At 41.9% G+C, this 23,121-nt stretch overlaps 1 protein-coding gene across 3 annotated transcripts in view; it reads right to left on the bottom strand.

Moving 5' to 3' along the window:
• Positions 1 to 1,343: 1,343 nt before the first annotated feature.
• BEND7 (BEN domain containing 7) overlaps positions 1,344 to 23,121 on the bottom strand; it is a 50,357-nt gene continuing 28,579 nt past the window's right edge. For 2 of the 3 annotated variants that reach the window (XM_056508786.1, XM_056508801.1), the window contains 4 exons: positions 20,586 to 20,811; positions 15,618 to 15,737; positions 7,880 to 7,930; positions 1,344 to 3,281 (listed from right to left, as the gene is read on the bottom strand). In XM_056508786.1, the coding sequence (XP_056364761.1) occupies positions 3,220 to 3,281; positions 7,880 to 7,930; positions 15,618 to 15,737; positions 20,586 to 20,811 (459 nt within the window). In that variant the 3' untranslated portion in view covers positions 1,344 to 3,219. The remainder of the gene's footprint in view (positions 3,282 to 7,879; positions 7,931 to 15,617; positions 15,738 to 20,585; positions 20,812 to 23,121) is intronic. The other variant, XM_056508793.1, reaches the window with a different exon arrangement.

Below are 23,121 nucleotides of genomic sequence, written 5' to 3'. Positions count from 1 at the left end.
GCCATACAGATCACAGCACCCAGGAACGTTTTTTGCTCATAATTGTGCCTTAAACACAATTTGAGGTGCTTCACTTAAATGTTACAAGCAACAGTGTATTAACCTGGGCCCTCTTTTAAAAATCCCAAGCCAAACAAGGCCATGCTTCAACATCCTGGCCTGTATCACCAATAGTGTGGTCAGCAGGACCAAAACAGTGATTGTCCCCTGAACTTTGCACTGGTAAGGCCACACCTTAAATCTTGGGGACACTTTTGAGTTCCCCACTACAGCTGAGACATTGAGGTGCTGGAGTGTGTCCAGAGAAGGGCAATAGAGCTTGGGAAGGTTCTGGAGCACAAGTCCAAGGACTGAGGGAGTGTGGGGGTTCAGCCCAGAGAAAAGGAGACCTTAGAGTGGCTTTCAGTACTTAAAGGGGCTTGTAGGAAAGATTGAGAGGGACTTTTTACTAGAGCCTGTAGGAGGCTTAGATTTACATTAGATATTAAGGAAAACAATTTTACAATGAGGTTGGTTTACAATGAGGCTGTGTAACAGGTTGCCCAGAGAAGCTGTGGATGCTCCATCCCTGGAAGTGTTCAAGACCAGTTTAGATGGGGCTTTGGCCAAGCTCATCTTGTGCAAGATGCTCCTGCCCATGGCAGGAGTTGGAACTTTGCAGGTCCCATCTAACCTAAACCATTGTGTGATCTGTGACTGAGATGCTCTTTCAGCATCCTCAGAGAGGAAGGCCTGCACTGGCTCCTGTCACTCCACACAGATGCAGGATGTGCACCAGGCTTCAGCCAACCTGGGCAGCCACTGAAATGTAAAGCTCTCGATGGGACTTTCTACCAGCAGTGTCTCCACAGTGCTCCTTGTATAAAGCCAAAAAGGTGTGGTGAGCTGCTGCTTCACTTCACTTCACTGGCTCCTTGGAATTGATGGAAGATTACCAGGAACATGTTTTTGCAGGAAGTATTTTCTAAGGCTAAACATTTGATGAGGGTGTGATAATGAATTACCAAGCATATATCTTTGCAGCTACTCCAACCCGTGAGCATTGGTTTGTCCTTCCTGTGTGTTGTTTCCATAGAAGCAGAGCTTAACCTTTTAAGTGCAGATTATAAAGGCACCTAATTCAATTAAAATTAGACTTCAAGCATATCAGTACTTAATACTCAAGAGTTATTACACGATTGGATATAGATGTTGTTGTGATTGGCAAAGCCAGTGTGGTTTCTGTCTGAGCCAGCTGGAAAAATAGTATTGTGGTGGTAACTCTCAGGGTTATGTGTAGTCCACTGGTGGCAAAGTAATTCCTCTAAAATATGGGAATCCAGCATAGAACACAGGACCGCACATGCAATTAAAGTTATTTATTGTAGGTTTTCTTTTCTGAACTGACAAAGAGGATTTCCCAGAGATCGGTAACACGACACAATGTTATACACCATTTCACAACTAGTCCCTTGTCGCTTTATTAAGAACATAGTAATTTAAAAATATCTAAATATTTACATATTAATAAAACATATATACAGAAGATTGAGACATTTTTACCTAAATATGGAATGATTTTTTTTTCTTCTCTCTAATAAACCCTATAAAAAGATTTCTGAAGAAAGTCTGAACAGTAGTCACAGTAAGTAAACACAAATGCAATCTTCCAAATTTACAAAACGCTGATTTCATTGCTGAAGGGTTACAACACAATTGACTGGTGCCCCCTGCCCAATGCAGGCAACTCCAATCCATGAAGGAAGGAAAGACTCAAAATTAAGGTTTGCAGTGCACATTCAATCTATTCCACAGTTTCAGAGAGAACATGGTCATTCCTAAAAGTCCATGGAAGGCGGGTGGGGAACAGCTGGGAGCCTGGTTTCTCAGGTGCCAAGAGAACAAACTGTTCATGTTGGCTTCAGTGTTATTTGTGGGGATTCCATGATACCTGAGAAATAGGCTTTAGGATTGTTAAAAAAAGAGGTTGAATATTTTTAAAACCATCCCACTCTGTAATAGCACTTCTGTTGAGACACTCAAAGGCCAAATAGTTAAAAAAAAAAAATAAAAGTACCTAAGATAAGATACACACAGGGAAAGGAAACACGGTGGCAAAGGCTCTAGCAAGCTCTCCCTCCAATTGCAGGACATGGTCAAACTGCCTGGTGATCAACAGGTGTTGCAGGTAAGACCTTCCAGATTTCTTTGTGACATTTTTAAAGTGAATTTAGTGCTGATGAAAGGTGCGGAAATGAAGGTTTACAGGGAGGGCTGCACATGGTTTTACCTTAGCCCTGACCCAAAAGGACTCTTTCAGTGTCTAAGAGGGTAGTGCAATTTCTTGATCAATTCACTTGTCTTAGCTGCTGAGATATCAATACAGTGCCAGTTGAAAGGTGACTTGTTTTTTTTTTTTAAATACATGAGTATTGTTGCCAAGGACAGTGGCTGAAAAAATCACAGAGCAGACCCTCTTCTTGGAAAACAGAAAATTAATACATTTTGAGATTGAGGTGGTAGAGCAAGCTGGGAGCAACAGTGAGGGGAAAATTACCACCTCCAGCAATTTGCACTACAAAGATGCTCAACAGCCATCCCACTAGGACCACACAGTGGAAATTGTTTGAGGAATAGCTTCTCTTTGCTATAGCTAGGAACACGGGCACTGCTGGGACAAATTCTGCTTTATTTCCTCCTAAACCCAGTAAGGACTTTTTAATCTGAGCTGTGTGTGACTGGTCATTGGTACCCCAGCAGCCAGGAAAGGAAAAGTGGGTCTGCAGAAGCCAAGAGCTTCACCAAGTCAGATGCTCATTAAGCCCCCAGAGTTCACGGTGGAGAGAGAGGCCACCCCAGGGACAGGAAGAGTCACAACTTCTGCATGGTTTAAGATGAAACACTGCTGGCAAGCATACAAACATGTGGAAAAATACAGTCATGGGGGAGAAACATAGGCAAGAGAATGACCTCAGAATGGATACCCCGCTAATTCAGTAATGCATTGGATGTGGAGGGAAATCATCTTTAATTAAGATGAAGAACAGTGAAGTGATCTGGCAGTTTCATTACTTGAGGTTACATGGAAAATGCATGAAAAAAAAAAAAGACTTGTAAGAAAAACTGTATGGATGCCCATGTCTTGTGGTACACTGAAGTTCTCATGCTGAGCTTGCAGGAACATTACTCAAAGGAGAGGATGCTTCTATCCGCTAAGAACACTGATGCAGGATGTGAAATTCAAACTGAAAAATCTGGGTTTGCATCTATCAGATGGTCTGTTGTGGTGTCGAAAAGGTTACCTGAAGGGAGAAAGAGTTTGAAGGAATCAGTTAAAAACATATATGAATTTAGGATATCAGTAATTTGCAACAAAAAAATTAGTGTTTTAGAATTATGGAAATTATGTATTTGAGTTTTAACTTTAATTAGTAATGGGGCTGAACTGCTGATGTGAACACAGGCAGTGCTGCTGAATTCCATTTAGAGTAGAGCTCAGTTGGCTAAAGAAAAGCAAATTAAATAGATTTTTTTGAATACAAAATTTGCCAGCCAAGTTTTTCACACAACATACAGTGCAGCCTACTTCAGATGTAAAGTGCTCCATTAGTCTTCAGCACAAACTGCACTGCAATGCTCACCCCTTTGAAGTTTTGGTTCTGAAGAAGTGAAAAAAGCACCCCATGAATTTCAAACCTTGAGTACATACTTTGGGATCTTATTTGGTAAAAACCCCCACCACTCCACAGCAGTCTAAATGCATATAGGAGAATATATATATATACACACACACACACACCTATAAAAGGTGCGCTGTATGATTATATCCCATCTTTTTTAAAGCACTTTAAGAATGTGCTTTTTCTAAACAGAACAATGAAAAGATGGACAGAAGAATTACGACAAGAGCGCTAAGAACACAGGGCAAAGAGAAGACAGACATCAATCAGCCTGAGAGGCAAATACAGCCCAATGAAAAGGGAAGACTCATACAATCATGCATTGAAAGGATAAAGATTTATATTACAATAAAGGATTTATATTTAAGGTTTTGGAAAAGGTTTTTCTTTTCTTTTTCTTTTTTTTTTCCCAAGTTTCATTTTCTTGATATTGTATTTCAAGAGAAAAGGAGACAACCTATATAGAATTGGATTGTTGCTGTTTTCTTATCATCCGTTTCTTTACCAAGAGATTGCTCTCATCTTTTCACAAAGCTGTATCACCCCTAGACCTGAGGATTGGGATGTTACTGTTTCAGCTTCCGTTAGGGATATCAAAATTCTTTCTTAAAATTAACCCCAGTGTGGAGAAACTACACAAACTCTCAGCACAGCTGTGGTCCAAAGCAGGGGTAAGGAGTGTTACCTCATGGTCCTATACCTGCCTACATCTTTCCAATCCAATTTACAAGATGAGGATTCAAGAAAAGGGTGTTGCAGCTGGCTTACATTTGTTCTCACATCCAGAACTTCTGGGTTATGCCTTTCTTTTGTTTTTCTTTTAAACCACAAAATCCCAATGCTTTGTGTAAATTGTACACTGAAATAAGATGAGCCATTTCACAATACCAACTTCCACAGAAAGACTCTAAAAGCTGTCACATCCTCATTCTGATAAAGATCTATCTCACACCCTCCAGGTATCCTGTATGACCAAGAAACTAATCAGCCTTTCCACTGAGCCCACGATAATTATCCCTGGATCTGTCTGATCTGTCTCAGCTCAGGTCTGGACACAGCCTGCAGCTTTGGGTAGGAGCAAAAGCTGGAACTCTCCATGACCTCAGCTTTGATAACATTTGTTAGGGACAATTCCTCTAGTATTTTCTTGAGATTTATCTGTCAATGAACCAAAGTTCCCAGCAAGTTTAACTGCCAGTTCTTCCAATTAGCTTTAAACATGCTTCAATCAACAGCCTGTAAAGCCAAGGCCGTCTTAGTGTAGAGGGTGATTTTAACACAGGAGCATAATTTCTCCTCAGAAGCACTAAAATAGAATTGGGAAAAATGTCTTCCTTAGCTTTATGAGGATGTATCAGCTTAATTTTTTTTTTTTTTTTAACCAGGCTTTTAGTTCCAAAAGAGGTTTCTGAAAACAAAGCACCTCCTGCTCTCCTCAAATCCCAGGACTTTGCTCACAACTGCAGCTGATCTGGCCTTCCCTCTGGAAGCAGCTCTCTTCCCACCAATGATGGAGACAGTTGAGAGCAGCCACACATCTGACTGAAGTGCCCCAACTGAAGTGTCAGCCAGAGGCTATAATCCAAAATCACACAGACTGAGACATTTCAGCATTGCTAGTCCACATATACCCAGATCCCATTCATAATGTCACTGATGTCACAGGCAGGACTGACAGGGCTGGAAAGGCAGATTAAAGGCATCTGAGTTTTCCCTCGTTTTTTGGCACAAACACTTATCACTGATTCAAATAATTTTCCCTGGGTGCTTTTGCTTCACAGTTTGTTCAGTTATTGAAGATCAAGAGAGCAACTGTTCATGGATAGCTCTCATACCCCATCTTCTGTCCCTATCCAGTCTCCTGCAAGATCCCCTCAAGCAGCCCAATTCACTCTGGTTTTATTACACCAAAACACCAGGTTAACCACTGATCACAGAATTATAGGATCATTTAGGCTGGAAAAGATACTTAAGATTCTGCACTGCTAAGTCCACCAACAACTGTATCTCCAAGTGCCACATCTACACATCTTTTAAATACCTCCCAGGATGGTGACTCCACCACTTCCGTGGACAGCCTGTCCCAGTGCTTGACAACTTTTGGGGAAGAAATTTTTACTAATACCTGAGGCCACGGTTTAGTTGATATTAGCTGCCATCTGCAACCAAGGCCCATCACAAGGCACTGTACAAACACACAGTCAGAGAGACTTTTCCCCAAAGATTTTTCAAGCTAAACAGAGAAGACAGCTGAATAAATTGCACGCAGACTCTCTTTAAAGAACCTGTCAAACACTCCTTTGTAAAACCAGCTGTACTAAAACAGGGAAAGACCCCTGTAAAAATCATATTCCGCCTCTTTTGCTACATTCCTTGATAGAAAGCATTTATATTTTGGCTCTGTCTCATAATTACTGTCATTATACTGTCTGTGTATCACTTTAAATAATCTGCTTCCAACAACAGTATGATGTTACACAGATATGTCCTATAAAGAGGGATTGGCACACATATAATGGGTGTGAGTCAAATTCTTGGCTCACAGCCTGTGAGCATCACCTCCCCCCAGTGCAAACTGCAGCATGGTTTATTTAGGCATCCTTCCACAGGTAGTGTAGAGCAGTACACACCACACACGAGCATTTCAGCTCAAAAGCTGCATGCATGGATGCTCAAAGGTGTACAAGCAAGCAGACCAAAAGGGTGATCTGCAGTGGAGTGGAAAGGGAGTCGCCCTCTCTACCACAACCATCTCAGCACGTTCACTTCCATCCCTGATGTACAACCCGAGCAGAGACTACAGAAACTGCTCCAAACTGTTAATTCTGCTCCTTAATGTGATTACCGGAGCAATGAAAAGATAACACTACATCACATTAACAACCTTTATTAGGGTCCTCTCGCAGCGGAATTGCTTCCCTCCCTGATTAAAGAAACCAACAGGATGTCGCTTGGAAGGGACCTTTCAGTGCAGAGCTTCCTGCATCTCTCATCCCAGCCGTACCCTGAAATATTATTCAGCGCGTGCTCCCAGCCCCCCCTGGGTCCATGCCAGAACCAGACTATAGCTGCTTGTCCTCCCAACTGCTCCTCTGGTCCTATTCCTTAGTAACTGCACGTGCTCCGACAGCGCTCCACGGCTGGCAGCTGCTGCTCCAGCACACAGCAGCGGGGTGTGAAAGCTCCTTCTCCAGCCCTTACATGAGAGAGATTAGGGAAGGAGTCCTGGCACAGGAGACAGAGGCTGTGATGGTCACCAGCAGTCTCCCATCCTCCCCACAGCTGTCAGGTACCGTGTGATGTGCTCAGAAACCCGGTACCAGCCCTGTCCTGCTCTTCCAGCAATGGCATTGCTGATCTCCAACCACCCTTTGTTGTTAAATGAAATAACACAAAACTGCACTGTAATCAATGACGTTATTTGTCTGCCCGAGATTCTCTCTGCTTTGGGGATAAGGAGCAGCATCTCAGTGACATTATGGACTGTGAAATGCAGGGAAATGATCATCTCCTCAGGCTCTGGCCCCACTGGATTTTCAAGAGGATGGCAGCTCAGCTCATACCATCATGGCAACTACAGATGGACCAACTCTTAATGCAAGGGTACTTCAAATTTCAGTCTCAGTCTGGTGAGACTTGTGATTTCAACATCAAGTTCAACAGTGTGGAAAAATGTTACTTCCCAGTCTACACAGCTGCACAGCCAAGCTGCTGTATACCAATTGTCAGGCTTTTAAGGCAGGGTGGCTGCACTTCAAGAATAAGTAAACTAACACTTAACTAGCATGTAAATATGTCTGCAATCCTTCTGTGAGTCCAAGATATTATGGCTAATACCTCTGACAACTCAACAGATGTGACACTACAAATGACTATGTTTGTCCCTACCAATAACGCTGTTAAGAGATAGAAAATACTCCCAGAAATATCAGGGATGAGCACAAGTCCCTATCTGGTATAAGAAGTGTAACTTGTGGGCCTTATTAGCTTAGCAGCTCCCATGGACCTTGAGGTTTTATGAATATGAAATTGAGGGGAAAATTGCAAGATTCTTATTCATTTGTTTTTTAACATAGACCATTCAAAAACTTTAGATAGCAGAGTCCTGTGTGCAATTACCCAGCTGTACATGGCAAGTCAGGATTATTGAAAAATGCTTCTGTGCCATAAATAAACAAAAACACATATGGGAGACTGATAAAAATTTTAATGCATTTTACCTGTTTGTAGTAGAGAAATGTCCGGCTTCTCATCACAGTCAGTTGTCTCTGCTGATTACAAATATAAACAAGAAATCTCATTACTTTTACTGAATATGGGAATGCGATTAAAAAGCCACAGACTGTAAAGTGATTTTGCATTTTCTATCTACTTTCCTCAGCTGCAATTTGCAAGTGCTCAGTTAAAAACTCACTGCTTGGAGGAAAAGGTCATATAATAAAAATGCAAACTCAGAAGAGGGAGTTGAGTATTAAATGCAATTGAGTCAGCAATGGGATGGAGTAACACTTGCTCTTTTTAAGTTTTGGGATAAAAGGAGTTGTGATCATTTGATAAAAGTCATGAGAAAAGTCCCCAGCGGTCCTTAGAGGAAGAACCTTGCAGGCTGGAGCTCCACCCTCCAACTGTCATCTGATGCCTGCAGGGAAAGGAACGCTCCCATTTCTGCACCCAAACTTCCCATGACCACAGGCAAGCTCATTTTGCAGGGGACAGATTTATTAGGCCAAAGTGTCTTCAAAGATGCAGGTGGGTGCCCAGTGTAATTAAAAAAGCATGTGACCACACTGACAATTAATGTGTATATATACACGTGCTTTCAACCCACAGCTTATGCAAGAGCATTTGACTTAATTTGGCCCATGGTGAAGGGAGGCTAAAAGCCTAATTTGTTCATTTTGTGTTTGCCAGAGGCCAAGGGAATGCACAGACATAGCTCATCTCACCCAGCAGATGTGCAGGGACTTGTTAGGCTTTAGTACCCAGGACGTGCATGTGAACCCTAAGTAAGTCAATAGTGTGTAACAGGAAATCAGTGCCTAACCTAGCAAGCCCTATTCAAAATCCTATTACCTTTGTCTTTTGGCACTGCAGCATGATATTTAAGGCCTTTGAAGCACAATGAGATCTTTGAGGGCACTTCAGCACGAGGTGTGGTCATACAGGACAAGCCCATTATCTCTGAATCACAGAATAGTTTGGGTTGGAAGGGACCTTAAAGGTCACCCAGTCCAATCCACCTGAAATCAGCAGGGAGAGAGCTTCAACTAGATCAGGTTGCTCAGAGTCCTGACCTTGAATAATTTCAGGGATGAGGCATCCAGCATCTCTCTGAGCAGCCTGTGCCAGTATTTCAGCACTCTCACTGTAAAAAATTCTTCCTTATATCTAATCTAAATTAACTGTGTTGTAATTTAAAATTATCAATCCTTGTTGTACAAACTACATTGTACAAGGTCAGTATGGTGGGTATATATCTGCTCACGTCCATTCACTGCACAATATCCACAGGGATCAAAACATCAAAACCAAAGCTGCAGATGCACTAAGCAACTCAGTTCACCTCCCACTTGAGACTAAGCTAACTGTCCTGATTATCTTTATCATGGCTCTGTACAGGAGGATGTTGAGTTGTTGCCTTCATGAAGATGATGTCTAATCCAGCTCCTAATCTACATTAATTTTCTAATCTAATCAATCAACCCTTGTCTCTTGATCTCTGGACCAAGAGACTGCTGTGTCTCCCACATACATGCCAGGATGTCAGGTTAGTTTTTAGCTATATGCTCTCAGTTCTGCAAAATTAACTGAACCAAAGAAAACATAAAAAAACTAAAGCCCTAGTATCAGGTAGCTTCCCTCCCACAAAAGGCTTAAATGCAGAGCCCTGAATAAATTCATAGCACAGACTTGTAAGTGACTAAGTGCCTGGAATTGATACTTTTTCCAGCTTTCTGTGAGAAGGTGGCACCCTGAGCAGAAACAAATTCAGTGCCTGGTACAGCTCATTGTGAAAACCTTGAATTTTGGAAGGGACAGGTGGCTCACTAAGTGGGAAGGGATCACCTGAGAAATCTCTGAAAAAATCTCTAGGAAAAAAAAATCTCTGGAAATCTCTGCAGCAATTCCTGAAGTAGCTCAGATATGGTGGTCACCTTTCTGCCTAACTGCTCGTTACACCAGGGGGAGGCACTAAGACAGAAATAAACAAATGGAAACAAAGAACTTTCAGAACATAGGGACTTGAGTCTTCAGCAATGCAGAACCAGAAGTTACTTGGCCATTTTAATCTGGCAGAAGACTGATAGATGAGGTTCAGCTCTCCACCAATTGTTCCAGCCTCATTCCTCATGCCAGCACAAATGTTTATACAGTCACCAAGATCAGATCCAGTTAAAAACTGACAACATGGCCACAGGAATGCCTGTGCCAGCGCCAGGAAGGGAGTGGGAGCACAGCAGATGCCCAGAGAGCTACTCACTCTTCTCAGCAGCTGCCAGGATTTGTTTTATGAAACTGGATGTGTAACTGCAGCTCCAGGTAAAGTACAACACAGGGGAATGGCAACACCTCGGCCTCCTAACATGGATATAAACCACCAGTCTCTTACATGTCATTCCAAGAAGGAAGGAAGGTTTGCCTTTGACAACCACACCCACAGACTGCCAGCCAAACCTCACTCTCTTGAGCCAGTTTGCAAGACAAGGCAAGCAGGAAGAGAGCCTACTGTGGGAACTCAGAGCCTCTTCTCTGTCCTTTGCTTAGGTAGAGTGCAGCAGCTCTTACAAAATAATGCTGGTTGTCATTTCCTTAGATTGCCCCCAAATTTTGTTTCTTCTGAGGTACAAGTATGTCTGTTACGTGTACACTTGCTGCTTTCCTCCTTGGACATGCTCAGGGCTGGGAAGTTGATTAAAGCAGTTACTATTTTAATATTGCTGTTTTTTATCTAAAATACTGGCCACAAACACACTGTACCACATGCTGGACTACATCCTTCCTGGCCCTGTGTGTATTGCTAAGCAAAAATCAACTCAATCTCTTGCACCATGTAGATACTGTGTCAAAAGCACTAACCAGGGAATCAGAAGGCTGAAGGAATCAGAAAGGAGAAAAAAAAGGTCATGCAAAACAATGTAAGCAGCAGTTTGAACAAGGACATGGGAGAAAAAACATATTTCCGGGAAAAAAACCCCAAATTTTTCCTTCTTCCCCACCATTTTACACTGCAACAAAGTAATGTTAATTTTAAACAATTCAAGGATGAAGCATCATGCCATGCAATTTATTTAAATGAATCTTGCCTGAACATTTTCAGCATGTTTTCCAAAATTGCTGTATTCTCCTTTAAGGAGTCAGGCAATCTCAAGGTTCCAGGTTATGCACAAAGTAATCACTTGGCACAAACAGCTCCTAGCCCATGTACTGTGGCAGTGTTAGAGCAGAATCATAGGATATCCTGAATTGGAAGGGACCCACAAGGATCATCCAGCTCCTGGCCCTGCACAGGACAGCCCCAGGAATCCCACCACGTGGTAATTTGCATATTATTGTTATTACATATTACTCCCACAGCATCAGCCTTCCCAGCTGCTATGGAATAATGGCTCATGGGATCTTCAAAACATAAAAAGGGAGGAAGAACTTACTGTGGGAGATGTGTGAACCCTGACCTGCTGCTTATTAATGGATGGAGAGTTTAGTAATCAAAAGGCTCGAATGTGGTGCCTACACAGAGGTGACAGGAACAGCCAGTCAGCTCCCCCTGGTTTTACCCATTTTAAGATCTCTGTGATAAAGGCTGACTGTCTCCCTCTGTGCTGCCACTGCCAAGGCCACCAGACACCTGCTCCTGTTCTCTTTTGCAGGGTGAAGAGACCATGCTGGGACAAGCCCAGCACCGTAAATTACGAGGCAATTTGCATTGTAATTCACACTGCTTTAAGAGAGGAGACCTATGCACATTTCCTTTGACTTCTTTCCTTCCAGGGCAACTTTGCATCCCATCCCATCTACCAAAATGGTTCAGCTTCTCTTCTGGGAGAAGACAGACATCATGAAGCTGTGCTCCACTATGCTCTGCTGTTGGCATGACTTGGCACCAGTAGTCAAGGCTGAAGAATATTATCATACTCTTTAATTTTAATTATAACATCTGTTTGTAACATTAACCTCACAGTCTCTTCTTCCCTTTGTGACAGCTAACTTCTGAAATTTTGAAAAGACTGAACAAGGCCAATAAAAATTTAATGGCAGCAGCTTTCTTCTCAGATCTAACAAATAAAAAAACCCTACCAAAGTCTCAGATCTCAGGCAATAATCTAAAAGAACTAAGAAAAAGCTGAAGTAAAATAAATAAATTAAAAATTAGAATATTCCCAGCTATGAAAAATATTGTCATTGATTCAGAACGTAAATGAATTTTTATTTGGCTTAGGATAACAACCTTTCAAAATCTACACAGGGGAACTATTTTCTAGAAAGCAGAATTTTTAAGTGGCTTTTTTGATTAGCTTTTGAAATAAGGAGGTTTTTCAGCCCCTAATTCTAGGAGATGAGCCAAACATGGTAAATAAGATTGAAGCTGGGCAGCATCTATGATCTAGTGATCATAATTTCATTTAATTTGGAAACACTCATGGGTGTACACTCTATAGAAGGGGCTACAAAAAGCAGATCCACCCCAGTCATTTGACAGAATTCTCTGAAATTATTACTGTAATTGAAAGATAGAGCAGGATTTATGTTTTCAGACTGAAATACTGTTTCACAGGATAAAGTGGAGAGGGCTGCTCATGAATGCAGTGTCTTACTGTTTGGTTTGAAATGAAAAACTCAGCAAAGGATGTACTGAATGGCTTGGGGGAAGGCAAGCAGGATGAAAAGCCTGTCCCTCCTCTCTTAAATACTTCTACTGTTAAAACTAATCCCAACACAGTGCTGAATAAAAAGTTTCTTATGACCTCTGAAATAAATGGATCATCTTAAGCTTTCTCCATATAAAGCCATTTGCATTATGGCAAACCAGGAACTGATGCAGATAAATAATGCAATCTAGCACCAGGGAGACACATTGGTTCAGAATCTCCTGGGTGAAGTTAGACTAATGCTGGCTCAGATTTTTTCTTTGGGCACCTTAGTCTATCCCCACAAGATCAGCTGGCATGTTCCAGTGAGCAAGTGGAGACAAAACTCAAAGAGAATGACCTGGGAGTATGGACATAGAATACTTGCTCAGCTTCTGCTCCACTGGCCACTGGCAGACTGGAAGAGCCCAAGAGCTCAGCCAGAAGAGTGATGAATCCTACACCTCAGTGGCTGCAAATCCCATCATTTTAAAATACTCAAAAGCCAAGGTTTATAACATGAAGTCCTGGAAGAGTTTCTCCCTCCACATTTGCCCTCCCTTCCTGTTTTTGGTCTCTGTAAATGACACACAATTTTGGTATGGTTTCACAATAAATAGAGAAATTGTGCACAATTCCAACATCACCAGTTCTGTATCAGGATAAAGCTGCTGAGGGTTGAGAGACTATCCTACCAAACATCACAACATTCTTCCCTTGGTCCTACAGAGCTCCCCAGGCATCTGCTAACAGCCAAAGCTGGACACAAAATACCAGAGTAGACAGATCTGTTGTCTGCTCTACATTCCTCATATCAGAAGCTCACAGTTGTAGCACAAAAATACAACAAATCTTATTTCAACAATGTGAGTATGTTACTGCAACCAGCTGTCTGCTCCTGCCTCTGCTCCCATCTACTGTTCTGCTGTCACAAAGGCCTGGGACACTTCTTTGCTTCAGTGCAAGGTTGGATTAGCCACAGCCACCAGAGGAGATGGCAGTGGCTGAAAGGTGCAAGTGGCCACAGCAGTGTGTTCAGTCACTCCTGACACACTGAAAACAGCATGTCTGCCTGTGGCCATGTTAGAGAGAAACTGGGGCACTTCAGGGATTGGCCAATAAACAGCACAAAAAAAGCTTTTCTACCAATCTAGGTATTGTGCAGTTTTGGTTTTTTTTTTCAACAAATAAACTTGAGGGGCTGCTAGGTACACTGCTGCTCACTATGCATCCGTATCCAGGTGAACAGTTACCCTCCCTCTGCAGCACAGACAGGGGAGCCTATCTGATTCTGGCACACTACTCAGTTTCACTTATTTTCCTTCATTGTCTTGCTAGCTTACATACAATATCCTCTGCTTAGATTCTCCCATCCTGAGCAAGGACTGGAGAAAGAGGTGGCCCCATTTGAAAAGCAAAAGCTGAACGTCATTGTCATTTTAATTAATATCCTGCAGAGGCACGAAGAAAAGCAAATAAAAAAGGATGAAAGAAAATAAAAATCAAAACAAAATTAGGTCAATCCTCTTTCCTGAGGGATCTTCTGCAGACAACCCAAGGACCCTCTGCTCCCCACATCCTGCACTGCACCCTTTACCTGACTGTAGCCTGACATCCCACTTCCACTCTCCTGTCCTGGGGAGGCCGAAAGGCAGCCTTGGAAGGGGCAGAAAGCAATCCTGTTGTACAACACCAGTAATCTGACACTGCCTTTAATAAGATTATCTTGTATCCCTCTGTCCTCCCTCCCCCAACACACAAGAAACCCTTTTTAAGGCCAGTGCTGGTTTGTTTCTCTACCCTGGGAAGCTTATGCTACCGAATAATCTGCACTTTTGTCCTCTCCCTGCGTTATTTCTGTCTCTGGATGTTTCTCATTTCCCTCCGTCTTATGCTTTTCCCTCCTGGCATTAATAACGCTGTGGAGAATGATTTCAGATGCCAGCCTAAGTGTGTGTTTCAGAGATGCAGCTTTGGACATAAAAGGTTGGCTCTGTGAGACAGGGAGATGGAGAGGACATTTCCTGCGGTCTCGCTCACCACCAGGGACCATGGGTGAGCATCCCCTGTGGAGCCATCAGGTTTCCCATCCCATGGATGCTAACAGGCACTTAATTGTGGTGATGGGCAGAAGGGAAGAGGGAAAAAGGCAGGCAGCTAAATACAGTAACAGCAAAGGACTGTGTTTAAGGAGGTGGAACTAGTGAAGTGCCTCAGACAACAGTGTCAGATATGCCCAGGGAGAGAAAGGCAAGAAATATAATCCCAAGAGAGCCTTAAGAAAACTGCAGGGTGAGAAAGAGGAAGTGAAGCCTTGTATGGAGAAAGCCCCTTGCAGGACTGGAGGGATGAAGATGGGAAGGAGACTAGTTATGGTTTATAAGGTAATTACATGTCTCTTAATCAGTAACATTGCCTTCCCAAGAATTCTACTGGGGATTTCCAGGCTGCACACTCATGGCTGGAGCTGAGGGCTCACAAGCCATGTGCTGTTGGTGAAAGCTCAGCACTGAGCTCACTGCAGGCTGGTCCCAAGCATCCAGGTTATCCCAGCTCAAGCTGAGCAGCTTTGCTGCAAAACCCTGCCTAGACTACCTGTCACTGCCAGCAAGCTGTCTCCCACGTATTGCAGAGCATTGCTGGCACTACCAGGCTTTCTTTTGGTTTGTTTTGGGGTTTTATTTTGCTGATTCTTTCACAAGGAATGTGAGAAGATTCATCTATTCTTCTACTGACACATACAGTTTAGAGGGAAAGGTCAGTTGGGCTGTCTTAACAGTACAGCAAATGGCTTGTCAGAATAAATAACACAGAATTAAAAAAACTTCTATCTGCAACCCTGGATGGATCAGCTAATTTCTGAGAAGAATTTGGATGCTAAAGGAAAAGAGACAACATTTGGGAAAGACAAACTTAACTTGTCTGTAGAGACAGCTCCTAAACCTGCTACCATTCCAAAGCCACAGAAACCTGCTGCAGTGTTAGAGTTCTAATTTTCATAGAATGAGCAAGTACAACTTTACAGTCAACAGGAAAAATATTTTTGTGGATACAAAGGCTCTAAGCTTTTAATCTTACACTCACATGTTGTTCCTCATATTTTTATACATACCTGAGCCTCTTTTTAATCGTCTTCTTGCAAGTTTAATTTGATCCTGAAGAATCTGGACCCAGTCCCTAGGACCAGGAAGTTTATCCACATGGTTAGCAGTGCAGTATTTTTCTGTGAAGACTGAAATAAAAAGATACCATATTTTTGAAACATGCCACCAAAAATGGAAAAAAGGAGATGGGAGAGGATTTTAATCAAAATATATGAAATTATTCAATTGTCAGAAATAATTTTAATGGCCAAATGTAGGATTTTGAGAATAAAGCCCAACTTAGTGTTTCATGAGTTCTTCATTCAGAAGTGACTTGGCTGCACAATTATCACAGGAATGGCATCATTACTACATATACTACATATAGCTTGTCTCAGAGAAATGTTCTACACCTCATGTCTTCATGAATTTCTCACAAAATGATGACAGAAAAGTAACAGTGTACTTAGAACTGAGTCTCAGATGTGGCAAGCACTTGTAAATGCTGCCTTCCATAAGGTACAGATAGAGAGCTGAAGATCTTGTCATTTGGTGGCCTTGCTCAGGTTCCTAAGGCTGCAGACAAAGTGATGAAGGAGTAAAGACCTATCACTGTGGAAATCTCCAGTTTTTATACTGCCAAACTAGATGGAATAGAATTTTTATAAAGCTATTAAAAAAAACCCAACAAAAACAAACAAAAAAACCCGCCATCAAAAAATCCAAAAACCCCAAAACAAAACCAACAAGCAAAAAGACCAAACAAAAAAACCCAAAACTCCACCATTACTGAGAAAAAAAGAAATATCCTACAGGTCCAATTTTGTGTTTTGTTTTGTAAAAAAGGTAGGGAGAGGGTCAACATTATCTTTAAATCCATATTTGCAGCAAACCTAACAGTGTTATACCAAAAATACAGAATTATAAATTGAGTGAAACTGATGCAATTGATTTTCATCATGCAACTGTGCAGTATGCAAAAAATAAACAAGTGAAGAAATAGGAAATATATTCTTCCTGTCTCAGAACCCAATGTCCAATTATGACTGGAAAACAAAGAGAGAAAACTGGTCCCAGCTCAAGGGATTTGTAATCCTTGAGAATAAATATCACACAAACGGGATCAGGAAACGTGCAACAAAAAAATGACAATTTCAGTATTTTTATACACACACTTTTGAAGCAGCACTAAGCAGCACTATACTGCTAAGTACAAGGGAACCAAAAGTAATCCCCCCTCCAAACTCCTCCCATGCTAACAGCTTCACAAAACCATAGCAAGGCAGGCATCAGCACCACTCTCCTGTGCAGTCTGATCTACAAGGACATCAGACCAACTCTGAGGGCTGCCCACAGAAGTCAATACATCCCCACACATTCAGAGTGTTTGATTTGCAGCAAACATCATCTTTGTGAAGGTAAAAATAATCTTTCCCTTCCAAATCCATATGGTTCCTGACACAATGGGAACCTGATCAATGGCTTGCAACTCCTGCTTACTTAAAACAGACAACTGCTCAATGTGTGGCTAGAGAAATAACAACATGGACAAAAAGGAATGGGAATGCAACAGGAGGCAGGAGAATTGGGACCTGCCCTTTCTAGTCCACCCAAGCTGTATGGTATTAACAAACCCTCTGTCACAGAAACATACATTGGTTTGAATTTAAATGAGACTTTAAAGATCACCTAGTCCGACCCCACTGCCATGAGTAGGGACATGCACTTCATCAGACTGCACAATGCCCTATCCAAGCTGATCTTAAACACTTTCAGGGATGGAGCACCCACAGCTTCTCTGGGCAAACTGCTCCAATGTCTCGTCATCATCATAAAAAAAAATAGTCTTTCTAACATACAACTATATCCTCTTTCAGTTTAAAGCTACTGTCCCCTTGTCCTGTCACTACAGGCTTTGGTAAAATATCCATCCTCATCTTTTTTCCAAGCCCCCTTTATATATTAAAAGGCCACAATAAGGTCTCCTTAGAGCTCTCTCTTCTTCAGGCTGAACCACTTCCAACCTCTCAGCCTGCTTTCATAGCAGAGGTGCTCCAGCCCTCTGACCATGCTGGTGGCCTCCTCTGGAATTGCTCCAATGTCCTACCTGTGCTGGGGTCCCCAGAGGTGGATGCAGCACTGCAGGTGGGGTCTCACCACAGTGAAGCAAAGGCACAGAATTATGCCCACAGTTCTTGTGATGCCACCTGGGACACAGCTGACTTTCTGAGCTGTGACATTGCTGGCTCATATCTAATTTTTTGTCTATCAGTACCTCAAGTCCTTCTCTGCAGGGTTGCTCAATCCCTTTAACCACCAGTCTATACTGATACTGCGGATTGCCCTGACCTAGATGCAGGACTTTGTACTTGGTCTTGTTAAACATCAGGAGGTTCACATAGACCACTCCTTCAGCCTGCCAAGGTCCTGGATGGCATCCCTTTCCTTCTGTCAACCAACCACACCACTCAGCCTGGTGTCATCTGCAAACTTGCTGAGGCTGCCCTAGAAACCAGTGCCTGTGTCATTGATGAAAATATTAAATCATACTGGTCCCACTACAGATCCCTGAGGGACTCATCGTACTTAAATCTGAACACAGCTCATTGATTTCTGCAGGAAAGGATTTCAGTGGCTGAATTTCTAGTCAACAACACAAAGTGAAAATAACTGCTGCTGACTAGTTTTATTTTTTAATCTTTTTTTTTCTTTTTTTTTTCTTTTCCCAGTTCTGAGTGAAAGACTCACAAGAGAAGCTGATTACCCAGGAGAAACACTGCAACTGATACAACAAGTCCCACTGAATACCCAAAGTCAAAAGAGAGAATTGCTCCCTGGCTAATCATTCTGTTGCAGAAACATTAAATTACTTGTAAGGACAGCAGTGAAAATGTTTTCAGACAGGAAGAGTGATTTTCAAGCAAACAGTCCCTCCTTTAAATTCTCTGCCCATTTTTGTCATGAATGTAGCCTTTTGTATCTCTGTCATGGAAAAGGACTAAAAGTGCCACTAAAGGATATCTGGGCACGTGGTAGAGGAATGTCCTAATGATAATAATGCAAACAACATGATGTTGTTTTTGCAGAGATTTCATACTGGCTCAGTTATTCCTCGGAATAAATGAAACACAGTGTCTGATAGCCCAGCTCCTTGGAGGGAAGAAGGGTGCCATTGGAGCCAGACTGATGAAGATCCACAGGACGTCAGACATTGGCATTTTATTCCATCACAGCTTTTAGGGACAGGCTTCCCTATCAGGGATCAGGCACTAGTGTCTGGGCAATACTGTAAATGCCAATAAAGATCACTGTTATGGCAGTGGTTCCTAATAGTACCATCACAGATGAAATTTTTCTATTGAAACTACAAGTCCCTCCTTTCTTCTCTTAAACTCAAGGGAAGAGGTTAAGTCAAGCCTCAGAATTTGACCCACTAATACAATCTTAGCTACTGAGAAACATTGCTCTCTGCAGTGGGTACCAGCTGTTATTTTGGTAGTGCTGTTGCGTTTACTGTAAAATATTTATTTTATCAAGTACTGCTCAAATTAGAGTGGGTTTTTTTGAAGTCATTTTGAACTCCTCTTTCTTTCATTTAACTTATTTATTAAAGCTTTTAAAGAACAATGAGATACAGATAAAGAGAATTCAGACTCAGATTTTTGCAGATTACTGAGCTCAAGAAAAGAAGGTACAAAACAGTGTTTGTGATTTAAACCTAAATACAAGTGTAACTGTAAGAAAGCGTGTCAGTTGCTCTGTAAGATATATTAGGACTATGACACAGGCAAAAAAAAAGCATGGCCAACTAGATCATAATGCTCTGGCCTGTGACCAGTCACATTTTGGATGCTTCCAAGGATGGAGATCCTGCAGTCCCTCTGAGGTCCTACTGCACTGCTCAACCACTTTTATGCTGAAAATGCTTCTCCTTATCAAATTGCCATTTTCCACGTGCTCAGTGCCTCTTGTGCCTCTGACTGCACTTCTCCACATCAGCCCATTAAGTAGTTGTGAATAGCAGTAAGGTTTATCCTGAATCATCTTCTCTCCAGTTCTCTCAGCCTTCCCTCATTTGGTACTGAAGCGGGGAAGTGGTTAAGGCATAAGTCTTGGTGGTCCCTCCACTGGACTCAAGACAGTTTGTCAATGCTTTCCTTTAATGGGAAGAGGGCACAGAGGTAGTTGCAGAAGATTCTAGTGCCTCCTTTTGCTGCCAATGGACTCATAGAAGCTCTTCTAATTGTCCCGTGTCTCCTAAATTAGCAACCTGTACCTGAGAACAAGTCACAGCCTCTAAAATAAGCTCTACTCTTAGCACTTATTTCTGGCCTGTCTTTTGGTAATGTGGGTATTGTCCCTACAATATTAGATTTCAAAATAGAATCCAGTTCAGAAACTCTGGCCTAGTACCAGCTCTACATATGCTTTCATCACAGAGTTTGAAGGTACATGTTTTCCTGGAAGCTAGATAGCAGTGATGGCTATGAAAAATCACCCAGCAAAAGGTGCTCACACCAAGAAATTTGCTCCCCTGAGAGAAGGATCACTGTACTTATGAGCATCAAACTCATCTCATGCCAGAGTTATCTTCCATCTCTCCCCAATCCAGCCACCAATTACCGAAAAATTTATAGAGCAGACACAATCAAACACAGGGCAAGACTCACAACTTTGATTGAAGGGTATCAGTTACACTGTCATTATGTTTTCAAGATTTCTTTGGATCTCTGATATCTGGGGGAAAAAAATAATTATCTTACATGAACACTGAGTTTCTAACCTTAGAGTCTGACTTCAGAAACCAGGATCACTGGCTTAAAATTAACACAAGCTGTCCCCGTAGAAGCTATTTTTAACAAGTGAATGAAAGGGAATAAAAATAAGACTGCATATTTTAATAGACCTAACACACGTCAGAAATTCTAATCCCCTTACACTCTCCTTAGCTGAGAATATGTTCTAATTACACATAGGAAAGAAAGCAGAAAACATACCTTTTATTGCACCCACAATATTTTGGTCTAGTCCTTTCCGGTTGTCATTGAGCCCTCTTTTCCTTTTGCCATTTGGTAAAGAGTTAGCCAAAGTCTTGTCATCAAAAAATGCACAGACCAGCTTCCTAAAGAGCAGACTTCCTGAGCGAGTATAGTTTGATAAGATAGAGTCCAGCTGTGATTTCGGCATAAAGACGTCAAAGCCTTCTGCAAGTTGCACTTCTGGCTACCAAAAGAATAGAAATGTTTTAATTAAACGAGCATTCAAAGACATTATTTTACTTCAATCATGCATCTGGTGAGACTTTACAATCACTTCATCAAACCATGAATGTCTACCCAGCTATTCAGGACCACAGCAGCCTAATTCACTGAAATCAAACCCCATCAGTGAATAAGCACCTTAAAAGGCAAATCAAACAATTACACTCCTTGTCTAGTGTCTGCAAAAGTTAACAATTACTGACATCATTTCTAGGCATACAGCTAGCAAAAAGACAGGAGATACCTTTTAATGTTGGGTAATAACAACAAAGCAGAGGATCATCCCAGAGCAGTGCTCCAAAGCGATGCTTTTTGGACATTTATCTAACCATTTAATGGACTTGTTTTGCTGCCAAATGCTGTGAACGAGTGTGCTGTGGGGCAGCCAGGCACTTCCAAGAAGCACAAATGCAGGGATACTGGCCCAATCCATGTGGCTTCCCAAGAGGGCTTCCAGCAAAGATATGGCCCATATGAGGATAAGCAGAAGATGAGTTTGAGGCTGCCCCTGGAGCCAGCACTTGCTGGGCATCCATTTGTCCCCTTTTCACAGTCCCAAAACACATGTTTAGAAAACAATGTTAGACAGAAATTTATTTCAGTACAAAAATCCTCAGCAGTGAATCACAGGGATTTAAGTGACTGGCAGAAGGTGAAATGGAGGGGAAGAAGAGAAAAGAAAATTAGGCTGTATTTCACAAGAGTTTTCTCTCAAGTACACTGAGGGCCAAAGCAGACAAAGGCCTTTGAGGAAGTCCCCTTACCAAAAGTCTTTTTGCTGCCCCTGTCTGTACATATCAGAAATTACAGAATTTTCTTCTGTGAGTACCATACAATGTTTATGGTAAGATTTCTTCATTGAATAATTATATATCTAGAACAAAGACATGCTGTGAATAAACTAAAATTTTGAAAATATTGTTTAGAAGTTGGCAAGGAAGTAAAAGAATCAGTGATCATGATGTGAGGAAATAAGCCAACATTATAGCCTTGCTTCTAAGAACTTGCCCTTTTTTCCCCTACATGAAATATATCCACAAATGATGATGCATTTTCAAAGATGTTTACAGAACAAGAGCAAATGCCATCTCCTGTCATATCACCTGTGAACATCTTGAGTCTAGACAGAAGAAAGGGCTGCCAGTCTCAGAACAATTTGGCTGTGTAATTCTTTTCCCATGGATTTTTAAAAATCAGTATGAAGAGTGTTGCAGCAAGTAGAATATTTCCAAAGCATGTACTGTTATGGGATATGGATGTGTACTGTGTGATAAAACTGAAAATTACAATGCTTTGGGAAGCCAGGATGAAGAATCTTAAAATATGCAGACAGCAACAACAACAAAAATTCTAAGAAGCATGTAGTTCCTCAGCTTGTTCGGGATGAAAATTTGTTTTCTTACCTCAAGAACTTTTAAAATGCTGGATCCAGCAAAACAGTCAGTTACTGACATTTGACAATATTCAGATGTAGGTGGGTTTTTAATATGTTACTTCTAAACTTCTGGTGACAGAAAAGATTTTCAAGAGTAAATAAATGCGAGCCAAGTTCACAACTTGGGAAAAATTCTACTTCATGTAAATCAAAAACCAGAATGCAGCTGACATGGTGATGAAGGATACCTTCCCTATTCTGTTTCTTTGGTCTTATGATAGCTATCTAAGATGACCTCAATGATACAGACACCCAGGGCAGAGAAATTACAGAACTACAGAAAAGTTTAGGATGGAAAAAGCCATTGAGTCCAGCCATTAACCCATCACTAAACCATGTCCCCAAGTGCCACCTTTACATATCTTTAAATACCTCCAGGGATGGTGGTTGCCACCACTTCCCTGGGCAGCCTGTTCCAGTGCTTGACAACCATTTTGGGGGAAGAAATTTCTACTAACATCCAAAATAAACCTTCCCTGGTGCAACTTGAGGCCATTCCCTCTTGTCATATCACTTGTTAGTTGGGAGAAGAGACTAACACCCACCTGGCTACACCCTCTTGTCAGGGAGTTACAGAGAGTGATAAGGTTACCCCTGAGCACCCCTTTCTCTACGACACACACCCCAGGTCCACTGCCCTTCTCTGGACAGGCTCCAGACCCTCAATGTCTCTGTTGTGAGGAGTCCAAAACTGACACCAGGATTTGAGGTGAGGCCTCACCTGAGTGCTGAGCAGAGGGAAAGTCACTGCTTTGGTCCTGCTGGCCACACTATTTCTGGTACCCTCCACAAAAGCCAGTTGTTCGTCTGGTACCTTTTCTGACACCTCCTACTTAA

Source organism: Oenanthe melanoleuca, chromosome 1A, assembly GCF_029582105.1.
Source record: "Oenanthe melanoleuca isolate GR-GAL-2019-014 chromosome 1A, OMel1.0, whole genome shotgun sequence".
Classification (NCBI taxonomy): Eukaryota; Metazoa; Chordata; class Aves; order Passeriformes; family Muscicapidae; genus Oenanthe; species Oenanthe melanoleuca.
This window is presented reverse-complemented; position numbering and strand designations above follow the sequence as displayed.